This window comes from Alosa alosa, chromosome 13 (assembly GCF_017589495.1).
Source record: "Alosa alosa isolate M-15738 ecotype Scorff River chromosome 13, AALO_Geno_1.1, whole genome shotgun sequence".
Classification (NCBI taxonomy): domain Eukaryota; kingdom Metazoa; phylum Chordata; class Actinopteri; order Clupeiformes; family Clupeidae; genus Alosa; species Alosa alosa.
This window is the reverse complement of record NC_063201.1, coordinates 19323327-19350807: the sequence shown is the minus strand read 5'-3', so window position 1 is coordinate 19350807 and position 27481 is coordinate 19323327. Positions and strand designations below refer to the sequence as shown.

General features: G+C 40.7%; 1 protein-coding gene across 4 annotated transcripts; it reads right to left on the bottom strand.

The window, feature by feature from the left end:
* Positions 1-369: 369 nt before the first annotated feature.
* inpp5b (inositol polyphosphate-5-phosphatase B) lies at positions 370-27461 on the bottom strand. Of its 4 annotated transcripts, XM_048261051.1 has the most exons (23): positions 27165-27461; positions 26525-26607; positions 26321-26418; positions 25478-25507; positions 25196-25306; positions 21668-21817; positions 16893-16980; positions 12992-13165; positions 12129-12230; positions 11750-11864; positions 10895-11011; positions 10434-10621; positions 9942-10053; positions 9409-9518; positions 8935-9070; positions 8550-8660; positions 8121-8286; positions 7024-7259; positions 4045-4158; positions 3474-3558; positions 2588-2715; positions 2236-2347; positions 370-1084 (listed from the first exon to the last, which is right to left on the bottom strand). In XM_048261051.1, exons 1-23 carry the CDS (start codon positions 27216-27218, stop codon positions 969-971), a joined length of 2736 nt encoding a protein of 911 aa, XP_048117008.1. In that variant the 5' UTR covers positions 27219-27461; the 3' UTR covers positions 370-968. The 4 variants fall into 4 exon arrangements, with proteins under 4 accessions (XP_048117008.1, XP_048117005.1, XP_048117006.1 ...); XM_048261048.1 differs by lacking the exons at positions 25196-25306; positions 25478-25507; positions 26321-26418; positions 26525-26607; positions 27165-27461 and adding an exon at positions 22528-22958; XM_048261049.1 differs by lacking the exons at positions 21668-21817; positions 25196-25306; positions 25478-25507; ... (1 more) ...; positions 26525-26607; positions 27165-27461 and adding an exon at positions 20910-21037.
* Positions 27462-27481: the final 20 nt, after the last annotated feature.

Sequence of the window (27481 nt, the reverse complement as noted above, 5' to 3'; positions counted from 1 at the left end):
CAAGCGGTTTTGTTCAAATTGCGAGTAACGTTACTTTCTTTCCTTGGAGTCCCCAGCAGTACCATGATTAAACAACGTCAAATTTCAGCTTCCTCCTCTGGAGCATCATGGGAAGCCTTCATTCCACTCCAAGTGAACTAGCTGTCAATCGCTTTACACTGCGTGTGGTACACTACACAAACCAGTCTAATACAATTGTAATTTAAACATATTGGAATAAAAGCTAAATACTAGTGAGGGGGAGATAATAGTACACTGGACAAAAATAATCATCTATCTGATTTAAGGTGCAGAGTGGCAGGCTGTGTGTTGTAAAATATTCCATGAAAATAAGTTAACTTCACAACCAATACACATCAAGATTCAATCAAGCGGACAATTCTTTTTTTAATTATTATTATTATCATTATTACAATCCTTATTAATTTTTAAGGAATGGATTTTCCAATCATCCCATTCCTTTCTACATGCTCCCTAACACAGGTGTTTCCAAACATTGCCGCAGAAGCCATGTACTTGATATCTTCTTTAAAAAATAATTCCTGTGTACTGTATAAAACAAAGTTACATGAAAATGTTTGACTTGTCGTATGAATGTACACAGCACAAAAACACAACACGGTTCACTTAAAATATATTTTTAGTGATTGACTTTGAAAAATAACTATCAACATGACAGCTTTAAGCACAATTATATTTATATATACGAATATAAAAGAGCAGTTTTGTATTTACAGACATCAAAATACAAATAAATCTGATCATTAAATAGCTGGTAAATATACATATTAGGGCGGTTTCTCTATAGTAATAAAATAAATGCTGTTTCCACAGCAAAACATGTCATCCTGCATTAAACATCACATTTAAATCATTGACGATCAAAGCAAGTCTATTCAAAGGACATGTGTATAACATGTATGATAACATGTTATATTTCATTGAGCGCAAAAGTAAACTATGGACACTCAAGATGAAGCCAGATCTTGAGTCAAAAAATGCTGGTAAAACTCCTGGGTTTTCCTCTTCTGAGAAAGATCTTGCTTCGTAGGGGACCGCAGAATCAAGGCAGCAAAGATGGTGACTGCAGAGAGACAGAAATGAATTCAATTAATTTATTACTGAAAGAACTGTATGCCAGTTCACATGTTAGAAATGGACCACCAATTCATGGGGTCAAACAATAACACTGCAGCATTGTGTACACTCAAATGAGTGGACGAGGGAAACGGATAATAATCTGTTTATGTCATCAGGCCTGACACTCTGAATTATTTCTACACACGCACATGAGAACACGCTTTACACTCCGACCAGGCTTGAGGAGTTATAAAAGAATATGGCGGTAGAATGATTTTTCTTTTCTTTCTTTCTTTTTTTTTTTGTCAAATCCCATTTTGGGAACTCTGAAAAGCTTTCAATGGGTCGCTCCCTTGGTTCCATTTTGTATTCTGAAAAATTAATAGGTCCAAGAAATTCTGTGAAATGCCAAAGAATAGATTTCATACTCTGTTTTCACTGATCATAAATTATGCACCAGAATGAAAAGCAATTTACTACATATGTAATCAACTTAATTACCCTGTCCAGAGGAATGGAAAGCACAACATAATATATATATAACAAAATACTTAAACTCGCTCTCTGATTTTGCTTGATGGGAGATCTAAATGGATGACATTTCCAGACATCACTCTTTATAATATGATGAGCTAAAAAATAGAAGACGGCAATGCCGTTCTCTGACAAACTAGAGCAAAATACCCTTTTTTTCTCAGTTACATGACACCATAAGAATAGAGACTGAGTTGATTATGTTAGTTAAGACACTAAGCTGAGACTATACAATTTAACATTTTTGGCTGAACTATCCATATTTCTACGGTACATTATTAGGCAATATTAATCTACCACTATTGCTGTTTAATATGCAGCAGTCTGCTTGACAAGATTTTTACTTTGTTTTAAAATCCATACAGCATTAAAACATAGAGGTTAACTTCCAGTACACTGTATGCTGTGGGCATGAACTACCTTATATGAAAAATACCTTTTACGAAAAATAAAGATAAAAGACATCACAAACTGGAAGTAAGGTCTCTGTTTACAGATGGGCAAGTTCTGCTTTGTTGAACAAATATGCTGAGTTGCTTATTGAGCGAGTAGCCAAGAATAGGCAGAGAACAAGAAGTGAGAGCATGCATTGCTTCACTCCTTTCTCCACTCTGGGCCTACCTAAGATGCTGACATCCAAGTGGTTGTGACTGGAGTACTTCAACAGCTCACGCAGGAACTCCGTTAGAGAATTAAAAACATTTTTATGGCACTGAGGTAGCATGGAAATCACCTGTTAATCAACAGAGGTGGAAATCACAAGTGGGAAAACACATGAAAGGATTCTTCAATGCACAGAACACACAGTGTAACACACACACACATACAAAATACACACACACACACACACACACACACACACACACACATATATATATATATATATATATATATATATATATATATATGCTACAAATATGTCACAAGTCACAATTCTATTCTGGATGTGTGTAGAAAGGGGGAAGGGACAGACCTGTTTGCATTGACCATAGTCTGAGCAGCATTCTAGGCACTGCTTGTAGAGATGGTAAGGGACCACAGGTTCAGGAAGAGCGTCCAGGAAGAGGAGCAATGCTTCCGCTACAGAGTGGTTACTTCCAGCTGGAGGTCAATAGGGGTCAAGGGTAATACAAGACCAACATCCAGGTCCAGGACGTTCAGACTCTTATGACTTCCTTCTTTAATTTATAAATAACTGATGAACAAGGACTTCATGAAAAAGTATCCTACTCCTACATAAACTAGTCTTTGAGACCATTAATCAAATGTCCGTAGGAGCTTCTTTGATGACAACCGTGCTGTTTGTTTGAACAAGATCTGAACAATGTGCACATATTTCACACGTAGCCTTCATAAATCTGCACACTGTATTCGAATTTTCACACAATTGATGTTGAATCTCTTATGCCATTTTCTTTTGCCCACTTTTTATATTTCTCCTGTATTTCACCCAATTGGTCCCTTATGTTGAAGTAGCTAAAATAATCCGTAATTAATGGGTCACTTTCTGCTCTCTTGATTTGCATGGGGCAAAGAAGGGATGGAGAGAAAAAGGTTCTGGATCCTCAAACAGGGCAAACTATGCTGTTTTGGTGGTTTATTAGACAGGTATAGTGAAGAGAGACAGAAGAAAGGGAGCAAGCCCAAATAAGCAACTACACTTTAGAAACAAGCCCCAAAAATGTATCCCACAAGGCAACCCAATTTTTGTACAGATTTTTTTTTTTTTTTAAACAAAAAAACAAGCCCAAACTCGCTTATAATAGGCGGACTTGGCAACTCTGCCACTGAGCTACAGTAACACCACTTTGATGGTGCATGGCCATTATCCCATGTAGTATGTTCACTGTTAAGGATACGGAGTGAGTCTGGCTCCCCTGTGTCCAAGCAATCTCTGATTTCTTCAAACTCACTGCGGAGTCCCGGCTGCTGAAACAGGTCCTCCTGTAAAACACATCAACCACACGGCAGATTTAAAAACCATGTAAATAAGACTCACTTTGCCCTTGGCAGCTGTATGATCCCTGTTTTCAACCTGATTTTTCTAACCAAAAAAGGAAGAGGAAGAACCAAAAGCAAAAACCTGCTTTGGCCTCAGGAATGCATGTGTTTGCCAGCTGAACCAGAACGAACAATGACTCTCAAACACAAGGCTTTAGTTCTGCAGCCCCTGGAATACAGTATCTTTGTGCAGGCGCTCACCAAAACAAAACCCTGCACACATTCTTCAGTGAAAACTTGTCGTTGCTGTGGCGAGTAAGATCAGTGAGCCAAGCCCACAAAAAAAAAGACAAACAATTTATTGAGCTAAGTGCCCAGAAACCCAATGTGAGGCCCACACAAAGGAGCTAGTCTTTTAAGTTCTGCCTCTCTCATGTGTGAGGGGTAAATAAAAACATATATTAAAAAAAAAAAAAAAACACTGCTTACCTGTTTACTGGCATTGCGGTAGAGGTGGTCCACAAGCAAGCAGATCTCCTTGGGTCGGTCCAAAGGCACATCCACGACTGGGCAATCAATCTCCTTGCCAGTTGGCACAGAGGTCTTCCAAAACAGAGAAATAAATACATACATAAATAAAAACATAACATTTCAAACACTAGTGCAGTGCCCATTCAAACATGCCATTCCTGTAGAAAACCCGTAGCCCAATTACATGCCCGCAGGTATGCCTGCTTTAAAAATAGGATGATAGGGAAAAACATCAATCCAGCTAAGCTTTCAATAATGAATACAGAATATTATGTTATATTAGCCTATAATTAATGTGCAGTAAGCTAAATTTAGGCATGGCTGCATGTGACATTTTTACAGATCAAAATGGCATAAGCCTAACAGCTATTTTGAGTTAAGGCTATATGTTTACTGTTAAGCTTATTGAATAACTTGATAGAGAAGACAAACCATTTTGTGGAATGAGGCATCATTGTATGAAATTTGCAACGATGTGACACAACAATCTCTGGTAGCCTATAAATTACATAAGCCTATAGCTTTGATGTAAGGCTATATGTTTAGCCTATTGAATAACTTAATGATATAGAAGACAAACCATTTTGTATAAAGATGCATCATCATATAAGATTTGCAACGATATGACTCAAAAACAGTCTTTGTTAACAAGTGACATGTCGCTCTGTTTGCCACTCGTTGTCTAGCTGTGTGGCATTCTGAAACATCATTAAATTCCAGACCATTTGCTTATCGCTCATTTCAATTTGAGACCTTGTAGTCGGAATTGTCATTTGTTTATTCAAAGTCTTAAGTCCAAAGTAGCCTGGGCTATTCGAAGTGTCAGTTTGAATAGCCACTCCATACCCATGTTTGTTGCCGTATTGTTGTAAAATCCGCGGAATCATTTTATGCAAGCAAACTGCATACAGGGAATCTTTTGTTGATGTCAGATGTGATAATCATTCAAACATCTTGCATCTTGACCCATGCTCTCTGGTCCTCTACTGTGCTGTGTGAGAGAGGGAGTGGCAACGGTAGAGTGGAGAAAGGCAATGTGTGTGTTTTTTTTACCAATATATTTAACAATATCTTTTGTATTACTTATCCAAACAAGATCAAACTTCAGTGTTTCCCATACATTGACTTATTTGTGGCGGCCCACCACAATATCAACATTGACCACCACACAATGATTTTCCTGGTTGTACTAAATTGTGCCTAAATCTGGTTAGAATCATAACCGTGCTGCATTAATTCCAGTTAATTCTGCAAACCTACCACCACAAATAGAATTCAATTCTGTGGGAAACACTGAACTTGGCACTGCACTTACTCGTGCCCGTAGCAAGAAACTATCAATCAATCGGACTAACGGTTAGACAGATATGCAAGCCTACAGTTCTGTGTGAGAGGGGAAGTGGATACAGTAGAGCGGAGAAAGCCAATGTGTGATTCTTTTTCCGATATATTTAACAATATTGTTTGCATCCCTAATCTAAACAACGTCAACCTTGGCACTGCACTTACTCGTGCCCGTAGCAAGACACCTGGCACGCTTGAAATCAATCGGACGAACAGTTTGAGAGATATGCGAATAACAGACAGACCAACAGTCAGACGTTCCTGTCATTTATAGATAGATATACTATAAATTATATTGACAATCCTTTGAATGATAATTTTGAATATGGAGCAATCATAGCTAAAAACGATGCAATGCCTACCTAGTCAAATTCTGGATATTTTTTTTTTTAAATTTAGGTTGATTGTGGAAGTAGTGAACAGTATAGTTATTTCTAGATTTAACAATTGTGTTCTAGTTGGGTTGTGGACCATGCAAAACAGTGCCCAATAATTGCTGTAAATTACCTGACAAGAAACTAGGTTAATCATTAAGGTACATTTAGACACCAAACTAATCTGTGTTAATTTCTTGGAAGATAGGCATATGAAAATTATGTTAACATGGGTTATAACGTTGGTAAGGTTGGTGAAATTCTAATGGTATTACTTTGTCAGCATCAACAAGCATCAACTCTATGTCAATGTAAGTTACATGTGTACACCAGTATCAATTTTTTCCTTCCCCAATTAAGTTTATTAATGATTGGGATGACTGCTACTTCCGATCTACGGCACACAGTGACTTAATACGGTGACTGATCACGTTACGATGAGCCGGAAACAAATTGTTTCCATCCTTGTGTGTAGGCTTAAAAACAGGCTCTGCTTAGTCACTGCTGTGCCGAGGCCCTGTTGTTTTGCAACACTAATGACCCAATGGACATTCCCTGTAGGGATACAGTGTGTTCCTGACAGATGATGGAGCTATCCTGAAGCCAACCCTCCCAGCGGCCTTTACTCCGACTTGGATGTGCACCCTTGTGGCCTGTGATGTGCTCATCCCTTCAGTCACCTGGCAACCCTGTTGCTTCCCAGATGAACAGCGCCCTGTGACTGACAGGCAAATGGTGATGCAAACACCTGATGCAACACAGAATTCCCGCCGCTTATGTCTTTTGCATTTTGTTTGGTAAAACAAAGCGATATATAACTAAAATAGTAGAGAGGATTTGAATGTTTCCTTCAATGTTGTCTGTCACTATCAGTGGCTTGGTAATCAAGCAATGCAAATTACCAATCAACAGACTAGATAAACCAATTCCTTTCCGTCCCAAGGAATGTATAATTATAAAAAAAGAATTTAGTGTAACAGCTGTTAGCGTTGGATGGAAAGGGTGTGCTCTCTAAAATGATATCATCCAAAAATGGGAGTAGAAACCAAATGCAAGTCTCACAAATGTGCACATAACAAATAACAAAATGTAAATGCAGAACAACTATTCAAACCAAGTGACAAGGATCATGCAGGCAGGCTCTGTGTGCATGCTCTAAGGCTAGGGGTCCAGAAAATGTGATGGAAACCCAGCTCTGCCACTCAGCACCTGCACTCACTAGTCTCTGGATGGTGTCGAGTGGCATGTCCTGGATGGGCTCCCGCAAGTGGCACAGTGCCTGGATGGAGGTGCCAAAGCAGCTGGGCAGGTAGTTCCCCATCACCGAGATGAAGTAGTCCTTGCCCCGTTCCAGGTGCAGCACCAGAATGTCCTCAATCTGCTGCCGGCCCGAGTTCAGCTCCGGCGCAGTGAAGCGGTTCACAAACACCTCCAGGTCGATGTCCACGCTGGCCCCTGAGAGAGCGACACAGAGAACAGAGGCCAAATAATGAGACTTGAATGGATGATATGTTAATAAGTCAAAAGTTTTTGAAACTGTTACATATATAATGATTCAAATCTTAAACAGCCCGGCCCACATCTGAAATCAGGCATAGGGCTTGAGAACTATCAGCTCTGTACTGCATTTATTAACTTTTTTTGTATTATTAGTACTCATTTTTTGATTTTGTTTCATATATTTGCATATATATTAATTTCTCCATTGCACTGTTCTTAGTTTTCTTTTGTTCTGCAATGAGCTTTATAAATAAAAATGGACTTAAGTCCTACTTAATTATATAACATGTAATATACCATGTCTGAGACAGAGAGCAACAAAAATGTTGTAGGGCTGGACTATCCAAAACAATAATACTAATGCTACGCTGATGTCAAGTGTTCATGCTTGGGGTCTACCCTCAACACAATCTAATGGCTTCACCATCCTTAATTTAGGTGCTGTGACTAATTCATTCCCAAGCAACATCAGCAGTCTCATTTCTTTGGATTATTTATGAAAACTAGAGAAGCGCAGGTTTCTAATTGCTTGTCTACTTAAGGAATTGAGATAAATGCTGCAATACATGGCAGAACAGAAATGCTCTCAAGCCAAACACCTCGATTGCATTCACGATGAAAATGAGTATCTCAAGATGCAAGAGCATAATCTTACATAATCTGAATCATGTCACAATAAATCTTACAGCTCAGAGCCACTGCAATAAATAATGAACATCAAAGACTGGTACACCCTTGCACGTGACAATATAAGCAGTGGGTATAACCACACTAATGTGATTAATGCTACCAGCGGGCACTTCAGCGTCTTCTTACCCTGTGCCAGGAATCCCTTGTGTGGGTTGGCTGTGAGCCAGGGCTTGCAGTAGGCTGGCTCATCAAGTTTCTGAATGAATTCAAACTGGCATGGCACCTGTCCGTCATTGTGAATGGTCAGCGTCTCAGAGCGGTGCTGCGCGAACTTCACATCTTTGAATTGGAACTGCAAGAGAGAGGTAAGGAAGGAGGATTCAGGCTTTAGCGAGGGAAGCATGCTTTACACGGACCTGATAAACACTGCTGTTGAAAAAGTGTTTAGGATTAAGATTATATAAACACAGACAAAAGCAGGCACAGAAAATATATCAAAACACATCTACTGCTAAGATATAGTTTAATGTCTTCTAGCATTGGATACGTAACAATATTGTAGGTGTTTGTCTATGTTGGTAAATGTGCGTGTGTGTGTGTGGACCGGTTCCCCACCTCTCTTTGAGACAAGGACACAGAGGGAATACACTCATTCTCCATCTTGTCCAGCATCCTCACAATGTCCTCAAATGTCCGTTTATAAGATTCTTCGTTCACCACCTTGATCTGAACAATGACAATACACACAACAAACAGATGCTTACACTTCTGGTCAGTGCAGCACACCTTTAGAATGCATGGCTAGAGTGGCAAATGGAGCTCATGCTTTAACCAGCAATCTTCTTAATCAAATGCAATGAAATAGGTCATCTTAAACGACCAGGTGCTATGCCCAGACCACATTTTTTTGTTTAAGATATGTTTATGTGCAATTTATCTGGTGTAATTCAGTGTTGTACTGCAGAACTAGATTAAAAGAGCGCTGGGCCTGTGTTCTCACCCCTATCTCCAGCAGCGAGCTGACCGGCTTATGGTCGCTGGTCTTCAGGGCCATGTGGCTCTTGTAGTGCAGCTGGCGGATGTTCTTCCCCCTCCACAGGATCCGGTCACACCAGGCCGGCACCCTGCACTTCTCGCTGAGGAGGACAGCAGAAACAACACACAGAAACATGAAGGGGAAACAAGGTTTTTTAAAACAAATAAATAAACACAAACAGGGATCAGTCTGGGATCAGAGACCTTTAAAGAAGGACCGGAATAGAATAGTAAACTACGTCCTAAAAACTACTATTGCAGCACAATGTAAGGCAATGCTGAAACTACAGACTTGAAACGTGTGTGTGTGTGTGTGTGTTTGCACATGCATGTTCATTTAGAACTCAGCAATACTCTCCACTACTCTACTTTAGGTGGGTGGGGTACAATACAAATGCTGGTGGCGTTGTTTTTACTGTAGTTCTAACTGTAAGTTTACCTTGTGTCCCACTGACTGGAGCCAGTGTCATATTTGTATGTGGGCTGGAAATCAATGCTCCCCTCGGTGAAACCCACAAACACTGCCGCTTCATCAATCTGCTTCTTCAGCTGGACACACACACACACACACACAAGCTCCCATTAACATCCACAACTCATGTGCATGGTCGACAAGCACATCGAACACATTTAGTTTCACCATTCATTTTCTGAAGACTGCATACTTGGTTTTCTTCCTTTAAGTATATGAAAATATAAATGCCTATGGTTCAGTGCTGTGTGTTCTACATGATGTCGAGGGTTCATCATGTGGTTTTTTTTTTTTCCAAATTGTCCTGAACCTGGGCTATGCATATTGCATCTTTTTCAACAGTACGCGTTCCAACACATTAGCATTAAGTCTATTTTTAATTTAAAATATATGTCGGATTGAGTTATAACCATTATCAGTAGTTCTAATGACTAGACAGTTATAAGTAGTTCAACCACAATTGGTTTAGGAGTGGGAGGATGTGTTAGGAAAGGGCTTACCTGGTCATATTCTTGCAAAGCTTTAAAATCCTTTTTAGATATCAAATCCTTCACCTGGTCCATATCAAGGTTACTTAGCCTGTAGTTTAGATCTCCCAGCCAAAGGACAATACTAATGTAATGAAAAAGAAAGACACATTGTTGTACATGTTCTGTCTGCAATTAGAAGAGCTTTTCTTTTCTGCAAAGGAAAATGTAAAATGTTTTTTTTTTGTGGAAAAATGGCAAGAGCACATAGCAACAAGTTAGACCACCGTGTAACCACTTCAAACCAGAGAGAGGATAAGAAAGACTAAAGTTGTTCAAGGAATTTTGGCATTTCATAAAAGTAGTGGCTGAAGTCATACAACAGCAACTTCAATGGTACAGCAAACCAAAGATATTTGTCACAGGTAGCAGACAAACGGGTCCTCCTTGCACTTGCTCCCTGGATAAAAGGCTCTGCAGACCAAATTTTGGTGGGGGGCATAAGAGCAAAGGTGAGGCCCTTACTTGTGCTTCATGATGGTCAGTGGGGGCAGGTCAGGGTCTTGCTGACGGAACTGCATCCTTGAGCAGATCTCCCTGTAGTCCTGGTTGCGCCGCTCGTACTCCTCTATGTGGGCAGCCAGATGCGAGTTCACCACGCAGACGTCCGAGTTGTGGAAGCGGAAACGAATGCCCACGCCACCTTTGTTGCCCTGGCAACAACAGACTGATGTTAGCGAAATTATATTTTTATTTCATCACCTGCCTGTTATATTCCACTGAAAAGGAAATAAGGTCCTACAGAAAAATAAATCTGCGGTCATTTCGAAAGCTACACAATTTAAAACCCTTGACTAAAAAAAAAATGTCAACTTCTGAATTATACTGTGGACCTGTTGAATATAATTTATTAAGTTTAATTTGATGACATAGTCCAGCTCCTCTCTACGATGAGTCTTTCCCTGCATGTTCTTCTGCTCACTCACCATCCTTCCCATGATGCCCGTGCCCACAGTCTCGATCTCCACCTCGGAGATGTGCTCAGCATGCTCCCTCTTCACAAAGCACAGCAGCATGATACCCACCAGCCGCACATGCTTCACCTGGGAACAGGTCAAAGGTGAAAGGTTAAGGGTCAAGTGCAAGGGCAGCAACAATTGTCAGCACAGGACAAAACAGAAACGTAACAAATATAGAAAATATGGACATGCCTAATAACAAATTGAGGTAGCTATACATTTTTTGATGACACAGTGACAATCTCAAATGCTGAAAAATGAATTGCCACCCTATTAGATTAACAAGTCTGCCAGACACATAGAACATAATCAAGCTCTCAGCTGCCATTTTAGGGCCAGCCAGGTGTGCACTGAGGGATGGCATCACACTGAAATCAAATCAGTGCACTTAAAAAATAAAAGAAACTCCAAAACTATTCTTTATGCAGCTGAGCCATGGAAATGATACAGTGCAACTACTGAGAATAATACTCCAAAACCATTCTTTATGCAGCTGAACCAATGAAGTGATAAAGTGCTATTGACAAAGACGTCTGCAAAATCCCATAACTATAACAGAAAATAGTAATACTCCAAAACCATTCTTTATGCAGCTGAAATGATGAAGTCATACAGTACAACTACTAAAGAGACAACATCAACCAACTGGATTTTTAAGCATATGGACCAAAGCAGAGCCTTGCCTTATCTGAGATCTGCTCAGTTATCCCCCTATTACAGGTCCTCTACATGACCTTGTGACCTCTGGGCAGCTCCTCCCAACCCCAACACGCTAAACATCCCTGAGTGTGGTGTGGAGGTGATTGGGTCTTTTGCTCTTACAAAGGCGTACTTGGCACCTGGATGAAGTCCATCAAACACAGCCTTCATCCATTCAGACTCCTTCGGTGTGTCGTTGAAGATAAACGCCTCTTTGCTGAGGTCAAGTTCCTGGAAACTGAGCAAGCACAAAACAACACTACTGTTGAATCATACCCTCCTCAACTTAGATTAGACATTTTTTTTTTATCAAAGACTGAGATTGCTCATCTAAATCAAACAAAATGTGTAAAATAATGATACTGTCAATGTAATAATAATTAAAATATTGCTATAGTTTGATCTAGAATCTAATCTCTACATTAAAAACGTGTACAGATACAAAGCTAATGCTGATGAAAAAAAAAAGTGAAACAAGCATTACAAGATGCCCCTCCCTTACCCAACACAGTAGAAATCTGGGGGGTCTTCAGTTGAAGCCAGCCATAGTCGCAAACTCTCTTTAGGGGTCTGGCCGTTCACATTATAAGTTCCCAAAAAGAAGCTGAGGGCCAAGTAGAAGATCATTTGATACACCATTATGTATTTCAGGGGTTTTCAACCAGTGGTCTGTGAGGACATTGCTGGCGGTCCCGGACCATGGATTCAGCAATGTAGTTGCAATTTGGGAATCAGTATTTTTATTCAGTGGGGTCCTGGGGTTACGTAATTAGTCAGAATGGTGGTCCCTGGGTCACAATCAGTTGAAAACCCCTGATGTATATGGCAATATGTTCAATTTGCATTTCTTCATCTTCACCAGAAGGGGGAGGTGGAGGACATAAAATAGCCATGAACGGCTCTACAAAACAGATTTGCTCTACAAAAAGCATGCAATTGCTGAGCAATAATAATGCATGACAACATTGTGCAGGAGACTTAACAGAGAGAAAGGTAGGTCAACTGCAACCTGTTGCAGAAGAGTAATCAATCTCAATCACACTTGCATGCTGCAGACATGTAAGCTCACTGTTGTCAGTGACACCAGTTTAACTGACCTACTAATGACATTGTTGTAATCTCACCACAGCCATATCCGTTCTCACTGATGTTCTACTTACAGCACATTTGGTTAGGCTGCAACACCCCGTGTAACTATGGCAGTTACTTAAAGGAAACTTCTAATCTTGTAAGTTCATTATTAGTTGAGCTTTGTGGAAGTTATAGATTCAAACATAAATAGTCACAAGTATTTATCCAAAATCAAATCAATTGAATAATTAATAATTTATCCTAAAAACATCATGCATTTATCCAAATGATTACCTGAAGTTCTCCAGGTAGGTGTAGACGTCCTCATTCTTGAGCAGTTCACAGCGGATGAGGTTGTCCCGCAGGCCGAACTGAGGCATGGCCAGCATCTGGTCTTTGTTGGATGGCTGCGTGTGCATGGACGGCCGTGACTGGTCATTCCCCTCCTCGTACAACCCCCGGGCCTCCCTGCGATCAACAGGTGAAAAATAGAAAGAAAGAAATCATGATGGAATGATTATAAGTTTGTATTATAAGCAGTTTGCAGACGTGAGCCATTTAAGAGTTTTGTTAGTACTGTACACACACGAGCACACACTCACGTGTCTGTACTTGCTACCCCCGGAGCTATTTTGAGACTACTCTCTAACACTTGTCATGTCAGAGTGTACTGAATCACACTTATGGTGCACGCAACAGAGCAAGGCAGCCTCATGTCTTGGGCATCAGAGCACAGGCATTACTACAGGCCACGGAGTGGGGACATGCGATATAGCACAGCAGTCTTCCCCCTCCTAATCGGACATCCCTCGTGTCTCTCTGGGGTGGACGAGAGTATGGAGATCCCTCACCACCTATTTAACTCTCAAATACAACTGGGTGCGCACACATTTCCCTTTCCACTGAGCAAGCGGGAGTGGTCAGTCACACTAAAAGGCGCTGACTAAACGTTAAAGACGGACTCCAGCAATTTATTACACCCGTAAATCTCTTCTGCTTCTCTACAGCAGTGCTTCTCAAAGTGTGGTCCGGGGACCACTGGTGGTCCACAAGCTATTCCAAGTGGTCCACGAGCAGAGGTGGTAAAATATAACATAGATGAGATGTTTGCAATATTGAACCAACTTAAATCCAGACAGTTCTGCAACACTCCCTATGTAAGCTATGCCACTTTAAATTATATGAATCTTCTGACATAATAAGCAAGGTGCAAAGACAATAAGCAAGGTGGTTCAGTGAGTAGGCCTATTGTGTAATATACTGTTGAAGTGGGTCTACTGTTTTGTTTTGTTTTTTAAGTAAGGTAGCCGGTGATTCTTTTTTTATTGGTTAAGCGGTCCTTGGTTTGAAAAAGTTTGAAAACCACTGCTCTACAGGAAAGTAATCAGATGTTGCTGATGTGGCTTAAAAGTAAGTTCAACCTCATTTTGGGAGTTGGGCTCTATATGGCCCCGCCCCCTCACCACACACTGTTCACATACTACTACTGGCTATGCAGGCGACACCTTAGCTAGCTTGTTTGCCTCCCAACTGTCCCAACCCCAAGTACTCAGGGTTGTTTCTGTACCCTTATGACACACTAATGGACTGATACTTGAATTACCGCAACTGGGCTGTGACTGGACAACACATAGATAATGAAGGAAACAGAAATCATCAACCATAAGTATGTATATATACTCTTTTGATCCCGTGAGGGAAATTTGGTCTCTGCATTTATCCTAATCCGTGAATTAGTGAAACACACTCAGCACACAGTGAACACAATGAGGTGAAGCACAGACTAATCCTGGCGCAGTGAGCTGCCTGCAACAACAGCAGCGCTCAGAGAGCAGTGAGGGGTTAGGTGCCTTGCTCAAGGGCACTTCAGCCGTGCCGACTGGTCGGGGTTCAAACCGGCAACCCTCCGGTTACAAGTCCGAAGCGCTAACCAGTAGGGAACGGCTGCCCCAAACATGACATTGACTGCTTATTTCGCTCATCATATGTCATATAAAATTTAGCAGATACCATAAGGACATTAAAGGTTGTATCAGCGATTTCAGGCCCAAAAAAGGCCCAAACATAAATTATCACATTTATCTAATCTTTCCTAACGATCCGCTAGCCGTCTACCCCATAAGCAGGCCGTCAAAACACCGCGTCTCTGCAGGCAGCCTAGGCTCCTTGATCTGTACACAAAAACAATTGCTACCAACAAGGGTTGGCAACCCACTCAAAGGCAAAATAAAGTGTTTCAACCAATAACCAACAAGATGCGCGTTTAGGAGAGTTTTAATTGCACGGGAGGGAGGGGGAGGGAGTAGCGAGCTAGCTCTCTGTTTTGTTTGAACATCAACAGAAGTGACGTATCCCCGCTATCGCTGATACAACTTAAAAACTTGATTTTCACCAAAGGTAGTCTTTAGACTTTTGAGGGCAACCAAGAACAGCAATCAAAGATGACCACTGATGGCACTGGAAAGCCTACATAGCAGTTATAAACTGTTTGTATCCATTCTGCAGTTACTGGACAGTAACACTGCACACTTTCCATCAACTCAAGACAGGACTGACATAGTGGAACACTAGCTAATGTCAAGATGAACGATAGTGTATTGGAACACTAACATTAGGAGATACACCAGAGCTTTTTCTGTGTCCTCCCTACACTGTGGATTTGTGCTGCTGCCAATGCGATGGGGTAAGAGACACACATCTCTCTGCACATACTCACTTGAAGGGCCTGAAATAATGGCATTCATGAGTGCAGGGCTGCACCTAACGATTATCATTTAATCTGTCCATTATTTTCTCGATCAAATCGAGGTTTAACCATTCAAAATGTTTTTATTACCATTTGAAATAATTGTAATTACTGTCTAGAAGATGAATCAGAGGTGTGTAGGTTCAGTATAGCTCCACTTGCGGTGGGAATAATGCCATGGTTTGTGTGCATTAGCCACAAGTCATTAAGACAACACTGTGTAGCTGTTCCTGTAAAACAGTGGTCAAATTCTCACATGGGACTTCCATTTCAAGGCATATCCAATCTCTTTGATGGTGTAGTCATCTATACTGGTGAATACACAGAGCTAGCCTGGGAATACCACTAGAAGGGCTAACACAGAGCAAGACACTGTGGAGAAATTCACTGCGACCTCAATTGGCTGGAATACTGGTCGGTTTCATGCAGGAGCATTCTGAAGTCCAGGTCCAGTTTTATCAGCTTTATTACTGATAACTATTGTCATCAGGTTTCTCCATCCGTCCATCCACGTCTCATTTATTGTTTCATCGTTAGTGGAATGTTCATACCAGAGCAGGGACAACCCTCTCCATCTTCAAAGACCTAAGAAGACCCAACTCTTCACAGAGTACCTCCTCTCCTAGCACTACTAACAACTGGACATGCTTAATCTAACACTTACCACTAGCAATGTAACGATGCACCGTGAATCGGCTAAAAATCGTCACAAATGTGTGAAGATTACAACCAGTTCAGATAAAAAATGAATCGCAAGGCAATTTTTGAACAGAATAGGGCGTAATCTGCTTTTGATCATACTTGTTAGACAGTACGACGATTGGTAATCATAGTAAAATTGGAATCAGATTGGTTAAAAGGTTGGTTACATCCCTACTTACCACTGGACTATCCCTCTTCTCCTTCCCTTGACTCAACGGTCATTCGATTCTATGCAAAGAGTACTTGCTACGTAAGTTGCTACACAAACATGTCCTAGTGGCACTGTACCTTGATTGTTCCCTTTTTGTAAGTCACTTTGGATAAAGGTGTCAACTAAATGATTAAATGTAAATCTAAAATTCACTTTGGACAAAAGCATCTGCTAAATACGATAACCATAACCCTAACCATAAATGTCTGCTCACATAATAACACAGAATTTGCATCAAGCTTCCATACATGGTAGGGTCACCATAGCTCAGGCCTCCTAAATGATTAAGCAGATCAACCACATTTTCTACTGACCAATCATAAGTAAGGCTCAACAGTGGCCTGACTGTTGTTTAAAGCAGTAAGCCAAACCTGTCCATCATTATGGACATGATGAACAGGTCAACTACTAGTTGTTAAATAATTTCTTGGTGATGTGAACTCACACACAAAGCTACATGGAGTGCCAGTTCATACATTTCAGATGGAAAACAGCTTTGATATACTTGTCCATACGTTGAAGTGGAGCTCAAGTACCTTCCAGGGCTGCCTGGTGCACCACTGCTGCTGCTGCTTCTGTCGTCCTCTGCAGTCACTCCTCTTCTCTCGGCAGCCTGGGACCTCTCTAGTGAGACACAAGAGGCATAGAGAGATGTTAAGATGGAGAAGAGAACTTAATCTTCATGTAATACAGTGAGTGCATGCGTGAGTGAGTAAGGAGAGAGAGAGAGAGAGGGGGAGAGAGAGAGAGAGAGAGAGAAAGAGAGAGAGAGAGAGAGAGAGAGAGAGAGAGGAGAGAGAGAGAGAGAACACAAGAGAGACAAGTGGGTGTAGTGTTGCATGACTAAATCAGTCACATTGAAGTGCTGATATTTTTTGGTGTGCAGCAATCAATCTGACAGAGCATTGAGCCCAATTTGTCAATAATTGCGTCCGTGCCAGGGACTACTGTAAGGCCAGGGGCTGGACAACCTCACTGGCAGCCAACCGCTAATGACGTGAATCCTGTGATGTGACCGTCTGACAGAGCAAATTGCACCCTTTGTAGGGTCATGAGGGGGTGGAAAAAGAGAACCTTTCTGTTTCCTACTGTCTCTCTAAATGAGAACCAGAGGGGAAAAGGCTAAAACTTTCACCCGAGACATTCTGTTCCACCACCAGGCCCAAAAATAACTCGTCTGACTGTTGTAGCAACTCACTATATATGGATCATTGCAGTTTGCTTAACATCCAGCGCCTAATCTTTCACTTTCAGGATTAACAAAAGATGAGAAATCACAGTTAATGCTAAGGCACAGTTAACATTAACATAATCTATGAATGTGGGTAGGTGCAATGCTCGCCCTGTGGGCTAATAACACTGGAGTGAGAATGGAATGTGGGTGGGTGTGGGTACTAACACAAAAACAGCTCCCTCAGATCCACCGTTCCACAGAAGAGTGAGAAAATCTCACAAGGTTCCCAGACTAACCAGTGGCAAAAGCCCATCTGATTGCAGGAGCACAGACGGAAATGTTGCACCATCATCTCCACCCATCTGTTCATAACTGCACTCCTTGATAAACTGACACACAAACATCCCCCTTTCGATGAAGACTGAAGATTGCTGTGGTTTCCATTACATAAGCAAGAAAATGCTTTGACGACTTCTCTGGAGTGACCAAGAAAGAAAGAACATCACACTGAACTGTGTAAGCAACCCTGCGTAACAACTGTTGAGACATTAATGACAACATAACTGTGAGTGTTAATGTTGGGTAAACAGGCAAGACTGGCACAGTGTTGCATGCTCAACCCCTGACCACACTATATAAAGAAACATAATAAAACAGCTAGAGCTACAACAGATACGGCTCCACCGCTGTATACTGCGTTCCCATTTAGGGATACATTAGCCACCTCCAAAGTGAGGAATAACAGAAAATGTCTGAGAACCACTACATTAGCCCATAGGTGGGAATGTGTTGTAGGTTCCTTGAGTTCCTTGACTGGGCCGAAGGGAGGAACAAGGAAGGAGGAACAAGGAAGTGGGAGACAGGAAATGGGAAATTTCACAAAAGCAAGTGAAAGGCCAAACGGAATTAAGGGAAACTCCAGGAACAGAAGCACAGTCCTCCAGCATAACAGAGAGAATCCAGATGTTAACACGCCTGTGTTTCCACTGACGAGACACTTGGTCACAGGCATGTTGAACAAAAAGATGCGTCTGAACACAAGATGCTCTGTAAAGGGCACAACCTCATTCATAGAATAGAGCCTTTCCACAGCACTTAAGGCTTAAGGTACTACAGGGTATAAGTAAAGTGAGTTTTACAATCTTATGGCATGCCTAGGAGTTGGCTAGTTGGTTGTCTGAGTTTAGCAAGAGTAAGAAGAAATCAATGGAGTGAGTGCTTACATAGTTAGACCTGAAAGTTTATGCTTTAGTTAAGCCTAAATATGATTGGAAATATGACGTGTGATGCAAAAAAAATGCATTTACACTTGTGTTTTTCCATTGCAACAATTTTTTTAAATTTTTCACATTGTGAAGGAAATAAAAGTCTACATCTACGTTTCTTATGTCAAAGGCTGACCTCATACAGATCTTCCCTCTGCTCTTTAACGTGTCTAGGATGTGTACTGTATATATAATGTTCCCGTGCCATCTAAGAGCATGTTAATTGCCTGACTGAGTCCTTAGCCTACTACCAATCACTGAGGACCTGTTCCTGGTTGTCATGTTGTGGCGCTATGTATCCTGCTGAAGGTAGTGAGCTGGAAAATGGAAATGTGTGTTATGCTTCATCAGCTCAGTTTCACATGAACACATGGCGGCAATAAATAAAAATCACTCCAGGTGTAAATATTGGGTCACTGGACATATTCAAAACCATTGTATTACAAGTCCAGTCCTCTTCAGGACCACATAAGTGCATAAAGACAGCTATTATTGAAAATGCATGGGTCTCTCTCAACCACATAGTCCTACCCCTATAATCAGCTACCTTGAGCAACCTTGAAAGTGGATTTGTCTGAACATAGAGCCAACATTTATATATGGAGCAGGGGGCAAATATCTCAAAGGCATTAAGAGCATTTTTAACATGTGCAGCATAGCATTCCAACAAACCATCATTAGCTGGTTATGTTGGCCATTCTTTCTAACCTAAATAATCCTTTTCACTTAAAGAAAAATACAGTTAACACAATAAAGATGAACAAATCACTACTGTGATCCAACCAGACATAAATAAACTTTGGAACGCTTATCATTTTTTTGTTACTGAAGATTATGTTTAGCCAGGCCATGGTGTCGATGGCAAAGTCCATAGGCCTCAAAGATAGGACAGATAAACGTAAACACGCTCTACCAACCAGGGAACTTCTGTACATTGTGAGATATTTTAAATATACTTTCCTCCCTGAAGTAAAACACCATAAAAAAAGTTAACAAAAGTAGGCTAAGTAACCAGTCCTTGCCCGACAAGGGAATGCAGAGCATCAGTGTCTGTGTTACCCTATTAGGACATGCTTGCTTAGCTTGAAAATACTTAACGCTTAACGAGGCGCTAATCTCTTTACACAAACTCCAGGCAGTGTGAGACCTGATATCGTGAAATACAATACAATGAGAGACTACTTTCACTTTCTGGAAGTATGTTAGGCTAACTAATTAACCAATGTTAAGCGACTAACGTTAGTAGGCTAGAGACCAAAACATCACACTAATGTTTAACTGAGCCAACAGAATGGCAAAGCCCAATTCTGGTACAGTACGCAATCATCAAACCAGCATACAAATTACTTCTACACACAGAAGAAAATGAGTAAAGTAACTAACGTTAATCCAGTTCATTCATGCACGAAACGAAACAAGTAATTTACTAGTTGACTAAAATTAACAGTTTTTGAGCGGTTTGCCCGAAGGAACTCCTGACGGTAAGTTACAAGGCAGCTCTATCCAAAATTAATAACGTTATGCGAAGTATCTTGGATACTACACTGGACGAATCGACTTTGAAGCAGATAAACCTTAATCCAATCAAATGTTGCATGAAGTTATTTTTTTCAAAGAGTAACGTTAGCTTACGATGCTAACTCTTATGACAGCTAACAGAATCACGCCTACCGTCACATTTGTGTTGTCTTGAGAACTACACACTAGCATCTAGTTATCGTAACTGGTAAATATTAGAACTAGAAGCTAGAAATGCTAGGTATAACAAACTAACAACCTTATTTACCATTAACCTGCGTGTCTCACTAGCTAAATCTACCTAACGTTTACATAGCGCTACAAAACTCAGGGATACAATGTGACCATGTACTTACGCTGTCAACTATTTGTAGTCGATGTTACAATCTAAACTGCCAGCCAGGCTAACGTTAGTTAACGTTAAGACACCCCTAAATCTAAAAAGTATCTAGATAGCTATCGTTAACTTAACGCATCCTACGATAAAGTGCAGCTATGGCCGTTAGCGTTGCCAGATATCTCACTAACAGGTTGCACTAAGTTTTGAACTACCTAACCATTAGCTTCTAACTCAGAGAACCATTATGGTGTCTTACCAGCTTTCTTGCTCATATGAGGCATTTCCTTGCACACAGACTACAATTCACGCATTCTGTCGTGATTGAAAAATTCCAGTGGTCTGCAGAACCTTTCTTGACAGGAGACTGTTACCAGAGGCGTTCCCTTTTGCTACAATGGTGAAGTGCGTAAGGCCAAAGCAATCAACCTACTCCGGATCTTGGCCTCAGAAAATTCTTAAGCAGTAGACTGGACATGAAAGTCGGCATATAATTGCTTTTCTGTTGAGACATTCATTTACACTTACTCACATCTGCATTCCTACATCTGTATTATATCTGGTTTGACTTAGGTAAGGCAGCCAATTTCAAAAGGTACAAATACATAAAACACTGCCATTGACTTATAACAGCCCTTTTGGAAAAATAGAAGGGCAAAACAATATATAAGACCGTTCATTTTGTCTCAATACAGCACTAGTATGGGATTCAGGAGATGAGACCATTTCCTGAATCACCATGATTTAAGAAAGATAAAGAAACTGCAGTGCGAACAGGCTCCTGGAATGCAGACATACAGGTTAGCTGAGATGTAATGGGTGGACACAGAACATGTTAAGTGGGAAAATCTGTGGACAGGTGCAGAGAAAAGCCTGTGTCTCTTCTCTGTGTTGGTTTTTCCACTTGTGCTCAGAATCAGCACAATAAGAAAAACAGTTTTTCTGTATCCTGTAGAACATTAGTAACTGTGGAGTGCTATGTAACCAACATATTCAACCTTATATATGGAACCTTACCTGTTTTCTTGTTGTGGCCCAACTTGGACAATGGCTCCACAAGAGGAGATAGGGACTGCTTCAGAGAGCCTCTGGTTGCTGTTACTTTGCGACGATACTTTGCCAACCACTCAAACCTGGGTGCTGCAGCTGGGTATTGTTGGCAGACATCTGAAAAAAGAAAGAAATTAACATTACCACCAACTACAGAATCCCTTTTTTGCCCATGTCCCGTTCGGGGCTCCATAAAATATTGATCAAGTGGGGAAAATGGTCGCATGAACAAAACACGGCTGATTTCTAGAAGCAGCAAAGAAATACAGTTGGACTGCCATGGCCATACAGCTGAGAAGCTTTATGATAGTCTATGTTGGTCAAACATTTGAATACATCTAAAAGATAAAGGGAAACAGTGGTCTGTAAATATTCAAAGTGCAAACATGGAAATAGAAATGGTTATACAAGGGACTGTTCACAAAACACTGGCATGATAACACTACCAATAATCAACACCACTATCATCAACATCATAAAACCATTTCCCGAATATATTACAAGATGTTGTACAATTACAGCTGTCTAACTTGACATTTCATACAAGACATAATATACTGTACTGAGTTCTGAACAAAGTAGCATGACCTAAAATAAATGGCACTATTTGAATTCTATAAAACTGCACAGTGTCATATTTTTGTTGTCTAATTGACACATCATGCATTTAGATACCCTTTTGCTACAGACTGACAAACACACACACAAGCAAAAATATCCTTTACCACATCTAGGCCAAGTGTCATAGGTGGCGTCAATACACATGTATACAATTGTAAAAGCACAAACTACCACCAAGACTTTCCTTGTGTAGTCCCTATACTTACCTTGGTGTTTCAACATGTCATCACAAAATTCACTTTCCATCTCTGCCTGCATTTCACATTCAACGTGTGGGTTCTGAGTGGCCGCACATACTCTCCGTGATTCACAGAAGCTACTCCATTCACTGTCCATTGAATGCTGTTGTGTCCCCACTAAAAATGACACATCCTGCACAAAGCAAGCCGTAGTCCTCTTCGCCCACGCAGTGATTTCATTCAAGTCCACATCTTGACAAAACAATGCCTCATCTTCTCATTCTTGCAAATGAGCCACAACAAGTGTGAGACAGGAAATCTATTCACTATAGACAAGACAAGTCTCCACCTCTTTCATTGGAAATCCACACTAAGCACAAAGGTACTGCTTTATATTTAACCCAAAAATCATGCAAAACTGGGCTAGATCTATGCTAGATCAGGGAAATCGTCTGTTACAGTCAACAGTGTTTTATAATTAGTCAGCAGGCCAAAGCTGCTGTATGGGATCATCCTCAATTGTATGAGGGGGGAAAACACACCTGACAAGCCTGGCCGGTTCTTCTTGAACACCAGTTCTGCCATGATGATTCAGTGATTTACTGCTCAATTGAGAAGGCGGCACTCAGAATTCAATTAACAAGAATGCGTTCTCCATTCATCGGAAGAGCTTCATACCAAAGCTGAGTGGATATTCTGTATAAAAGCAACTCTAGTGTATGATGTAAACGCGTCCACCAAATGAATAAATGTTATCAAGGAAGCAGAGAGTAACAATGATTCTGAATGAGCATTACTGCTTCCTTGCATCTTCTCCTGGTGCTCTTGGAATGTTCTCAACTGGGATTCCAATGACATAACTGTGCAGACCACCCAATTACTGTAAGCAAAGCATTACACTGGCTCTAATTTGTTCAATTATTCTAACAGTCCTGCTTACCTCATTCTCTTTTACTGTGTTGAAATAGTATAGAATGTGTTTACACCATACATCTTATTTCAATCATTTATATCTATTATATTTAACCATATGTAAGATTGTGGGCAAAACTGGTACTGCAATCACTTTCAAATTACTGTAGACTGGTTTATTCCCCCCCCCCCCCGACTCGAGATTGCCAACCCGGATGCTGAAACACTACTGACTTTGTGATTAGTAGATAGGTGGAGGGTGGCGCATCAGTGGGGTGTACTACGAATCTCGATTAGTGGGTTAGCAAGGTATGTTGCGCTCAAAGCCAGGCTATGCTGCATTACCTAAAGTGGATCTGTTTTAGTGTCGCTATATCACCATGGTATCTTATGCTGTTAACCAAACCTGGTCGGGAGGAGGTTATGTGCTAAGTTATAGCTCAAATCGTGTAATCTAACGCACACTGACCAATCAATTGTCTTAAAAACTAAGTTCTCACGTGTAGGATTCTGTCATATATCTTACAGGTGGAGCTCCGCCTCTACTAACATTTTGGATCTTGAATGCGCTTTAATAGTGCTGTGCGTGCAAATATGCCACTATGGACATATACCATACAACAACTGATGACGGTTGATTTATTTGATGTTATAGGTTAGACACAAAAAAATGACCAAGAGTGTAGATTAAGCTATCGCCATGAATGCGAAGTAATTTTTTTTTTAAATAGAGGCGGTCTTCTTGCGTCTCCATCGCTACACGATTGGCCAAAGTCATCCCAACACCGAACGCACAGATCTGAGCTGAAAGCCTAGTTTGACAAATATATCACATAACTGCAATCGTAGTATCACTTAACGTATACCCCTGAGTCAAGGCTTTGTCAAGCCTCGATATGTCTACATAGCCTAGATATGTCTAACGTGCTTCGTAGTATACCCCACAGGCCAAAACACAACATGACATGACAAAACACAACATCAACATCTGTTGAGGGCTGCAACTTCACTTTTTAAATGACAATATCCTGGCTGGACTACTGTTGTCAGTGATATAAGTATTTGAAATTAACATGATTTCTTAATGTCTAGTGACATTTCAGGGCCATTTTATGATTAATTAAAATACATTTTTTATATATGGTTCCTTTAATAACGTAATAAATACATTTTGAGGTCAAAAGTGTTTCATTTACAGTATGTGACTGAAGTGAAAATATTTCCTTACATTTGTATTTTACATATCTTCGTTCATAACAGGGTTTTTATGCATTGTTTTATGCATATTAGAAGAAGCCACTGAATGTAAGAAAGTTCATCAAGAAATATCTGCAATTAGAAATATTTCATCCATTACCTTAGCCTCGACACCAAGCCCTTCTCAATTGAGATTGAGAATGGGTCTGGGAAAGGTTCATTGACTTATGACTTCCAGCAGTGGCGTAACTAGCAGTGAAATTGAACTTAAATTGGTGCATTAAACTCTTACAAAATCATTTCAGTAGTATAGCAATCTTTTTTGTTTACTTATATCCAAAGGAATACACTTCCATTCCGGATTGTAGCCATTGATTGTATTTGCGTGCCCGGGTTTTAGGGACATTGGAAATGGATTTCAGTGACCTCTTGGCCAGACGGACAGGCTGGACGGACCAATTGGACGGACCAATTTGCCAAAGGTTCGTATGGGCATTCCAATTCCCAGGGCCCAGGCTACCATTATCCCACACTGACCATGACCTGGAAAAGCACTGATTTGTGTTGGAGTTATTGGATGCCTCACCGCTCCATGCCTTGTTGACCTCACTGAGGAAGAGGCGTGTGTGCGAACCAAAGGGGAGCCTCAGTTCCAGCTCCTCACTGAGAAAGGTTACTCTCAGCCTGGTGTCAGCACCTGCAGCAGACACACACACACACACACAAAAGCTTCTGCATTGGCAACCATTACAAGTACACGTGAAAGTAGTCTCCTGTAAAAAGTTTTATTATTCATGACTTGCATTCAAGGCGCACATTCTTCACACAGTATTAGTACGTTTGTTACACATATTTATGGCTCACTCACCAACAACAGCTAGTTCATCTGGTGAAGAAACTGAAGATAAGAAGGCACAGTTAGAGCAAATCTGTCACTGTGGATATTCAAATTAATTACCAAAGTAAACCACAGGATAAAATACTCGTATCATTTGCAAAAGAAGGAAATAGGTTATGTTTGTCTACCTAATATTTAAGTCCTAAAACTAAGACTTGTAATATTTTTGTTAAATTCCAATGTTTTCTTAATTTTTTCACCCTCGGGTTTGTATCATTTTTACACTCTCAGAAATTGCCTTTATTAATGTTAAGCCAATATCTGAAGTCTCTGGAACAAATGCACATTGTCACGACTACCAGGCTCACACACATATATTAAGGCTAAAACAAGGTGTGATTGCATTTTTTGGTAATGTTCATAGGACTAAAATTGTATGTGGGGTAGCTAGTAGGAACACGACAATCATCGTGGGAATAGCTCAGTTTATAGTCATTTTGTGTATTTAATGTCACTCGTTTTGAACTTTTTTCCCAAATCTAGGGCCTTGTAGATGAGAATGTTGTAGGCCTACAAACTTTTAATGGTTCAGTCATGCTGAGAACATGTTTGTCTTCCACCCTACAAAGTTTGTGCTGTCTATGAATAATACTGCTCAAACATTGCTTCCCAGATACTATAATTTTCAGGCTGTAAAACTGAAATAATTTCAAGGGCTGAAAATATGAAGACATGATTTGAACAGAAATATTTTACAGGGTTGGTTTCGGAACCCATTGTTGATACAGACAAGGTTTGAACAAAATCTGAGACGGTGCAGCGGTGAATACCAAAATATTCTCAAATGCAAAAATAAAACAGTAGAGCGAATACCTTCAACAACAGCAAAATCATACGAAATAGGAATGATCCCATCCAAACTGACATCATCTCCAGTGATTGCCATTCGGCAATGTGCATACACAAACAGCCTGTGAAACAACGTCACGAACAATATTTTGGAAACTATGTTGTAAAATAACCGACTTGTTACGCATATCGTCATCATTATCATCATCTTTACTTTAATAAACTTACGCATGCTCTTTGGAACGTTCCACTAAACCCAAAAGTCTGCTTTCAGTGGCATTATTAACAAGGATGAAACATTGGACCGCATGGTGCAGACAAGTTAAGGAGAACATTAAAGTATCGTACAATGTATGAACAATGACGTGATAATCAACAAATCATAAATGAACCTGCATTTCATCCGGTGTCAGCACAGACTAGATGGCCCTAGATTTCCACCATGTGGACAGATTTTGAAGTAGATGCTTTTTGTTCTTTGCCTGAGCATGCTCACACGCTACATTACGTGGGTGGCACTCATTTCTCGAAGTTGAGAGAAAGACGTTTTGAGAACGCAAATGCAATAGAGTCACTATTTCGTACACATTATAGTGACAACAGCTACTTCTGTGACTTGTAGCCTAACTGGATGTGACTTGCCGTGTGTTTCGAATTGCACGATGACAGCTTTCAACTCCCAGGCCTCGCCCCAGGCAATTTCCCCCGCAAGTAGGCTACAACTTATGTTACTGCTGCAGCTATCTTGGGAGGGTTGTTAGTTAAGCAATCAAACATAGCCTAACGTTAGCTCTGTGTAACTGAGATTAAAACATGTGCAACACAACATTAACTGCTAGGTCACTTTAAAGGCTGGCAAGGATACTATAATGCAGTTCTCATCTTCGGCAAGAGTTTCTTGGATTGCTATGGACTGATCCATTCCTGCGCAGCCTGACGACACGAACCGTTAGCTTGCACTGGCTAGTACCGTTGATGTATTAAAACAGCCAAGAGGATATCCCGGTATAGACATCGACAGATTCGTCGTATATTTTGCATCCTCTAGACAAATCGAGTTTAGTCTTCTGAATCGCAGTCCTTTAATCCGTCACTCTCTTCTCCTCCAGATGTGCTTCGCCTTGATCTGCCAGACTTGTAGACTTCCGAATTGCCACGCACTGATTAGGGTGACGTCAGATATTG

What these genes read in the sequence shown, in the direction of transcription:
- inpp5b (XM_048261051.1), bottom strand. Translation starts at nt 27,218, where the DNA reads ATGGATCAGTCCATAGCAATCCAAGAAACTCTTGCCGAAGATGAGAAC. An exon ending in TGATTTTGCTGTTGTTGAAG is followed by an intron (nt 25,508 to 26,320) that starts GTATTCGCTCTA and finishes TCTTATCTTCAG; the next exon opens with TTTCTTCACCAGATGAACTA. An exon ending in AGATGAACTAGCTGTTGTTG is followed by an intron (nt 25,307 to 25,477) that starts GTGAGTGAGCCA and finishes TGTCTGCTGCAG; the next exon opens with GTGCTGACACCAGGCTGAGA.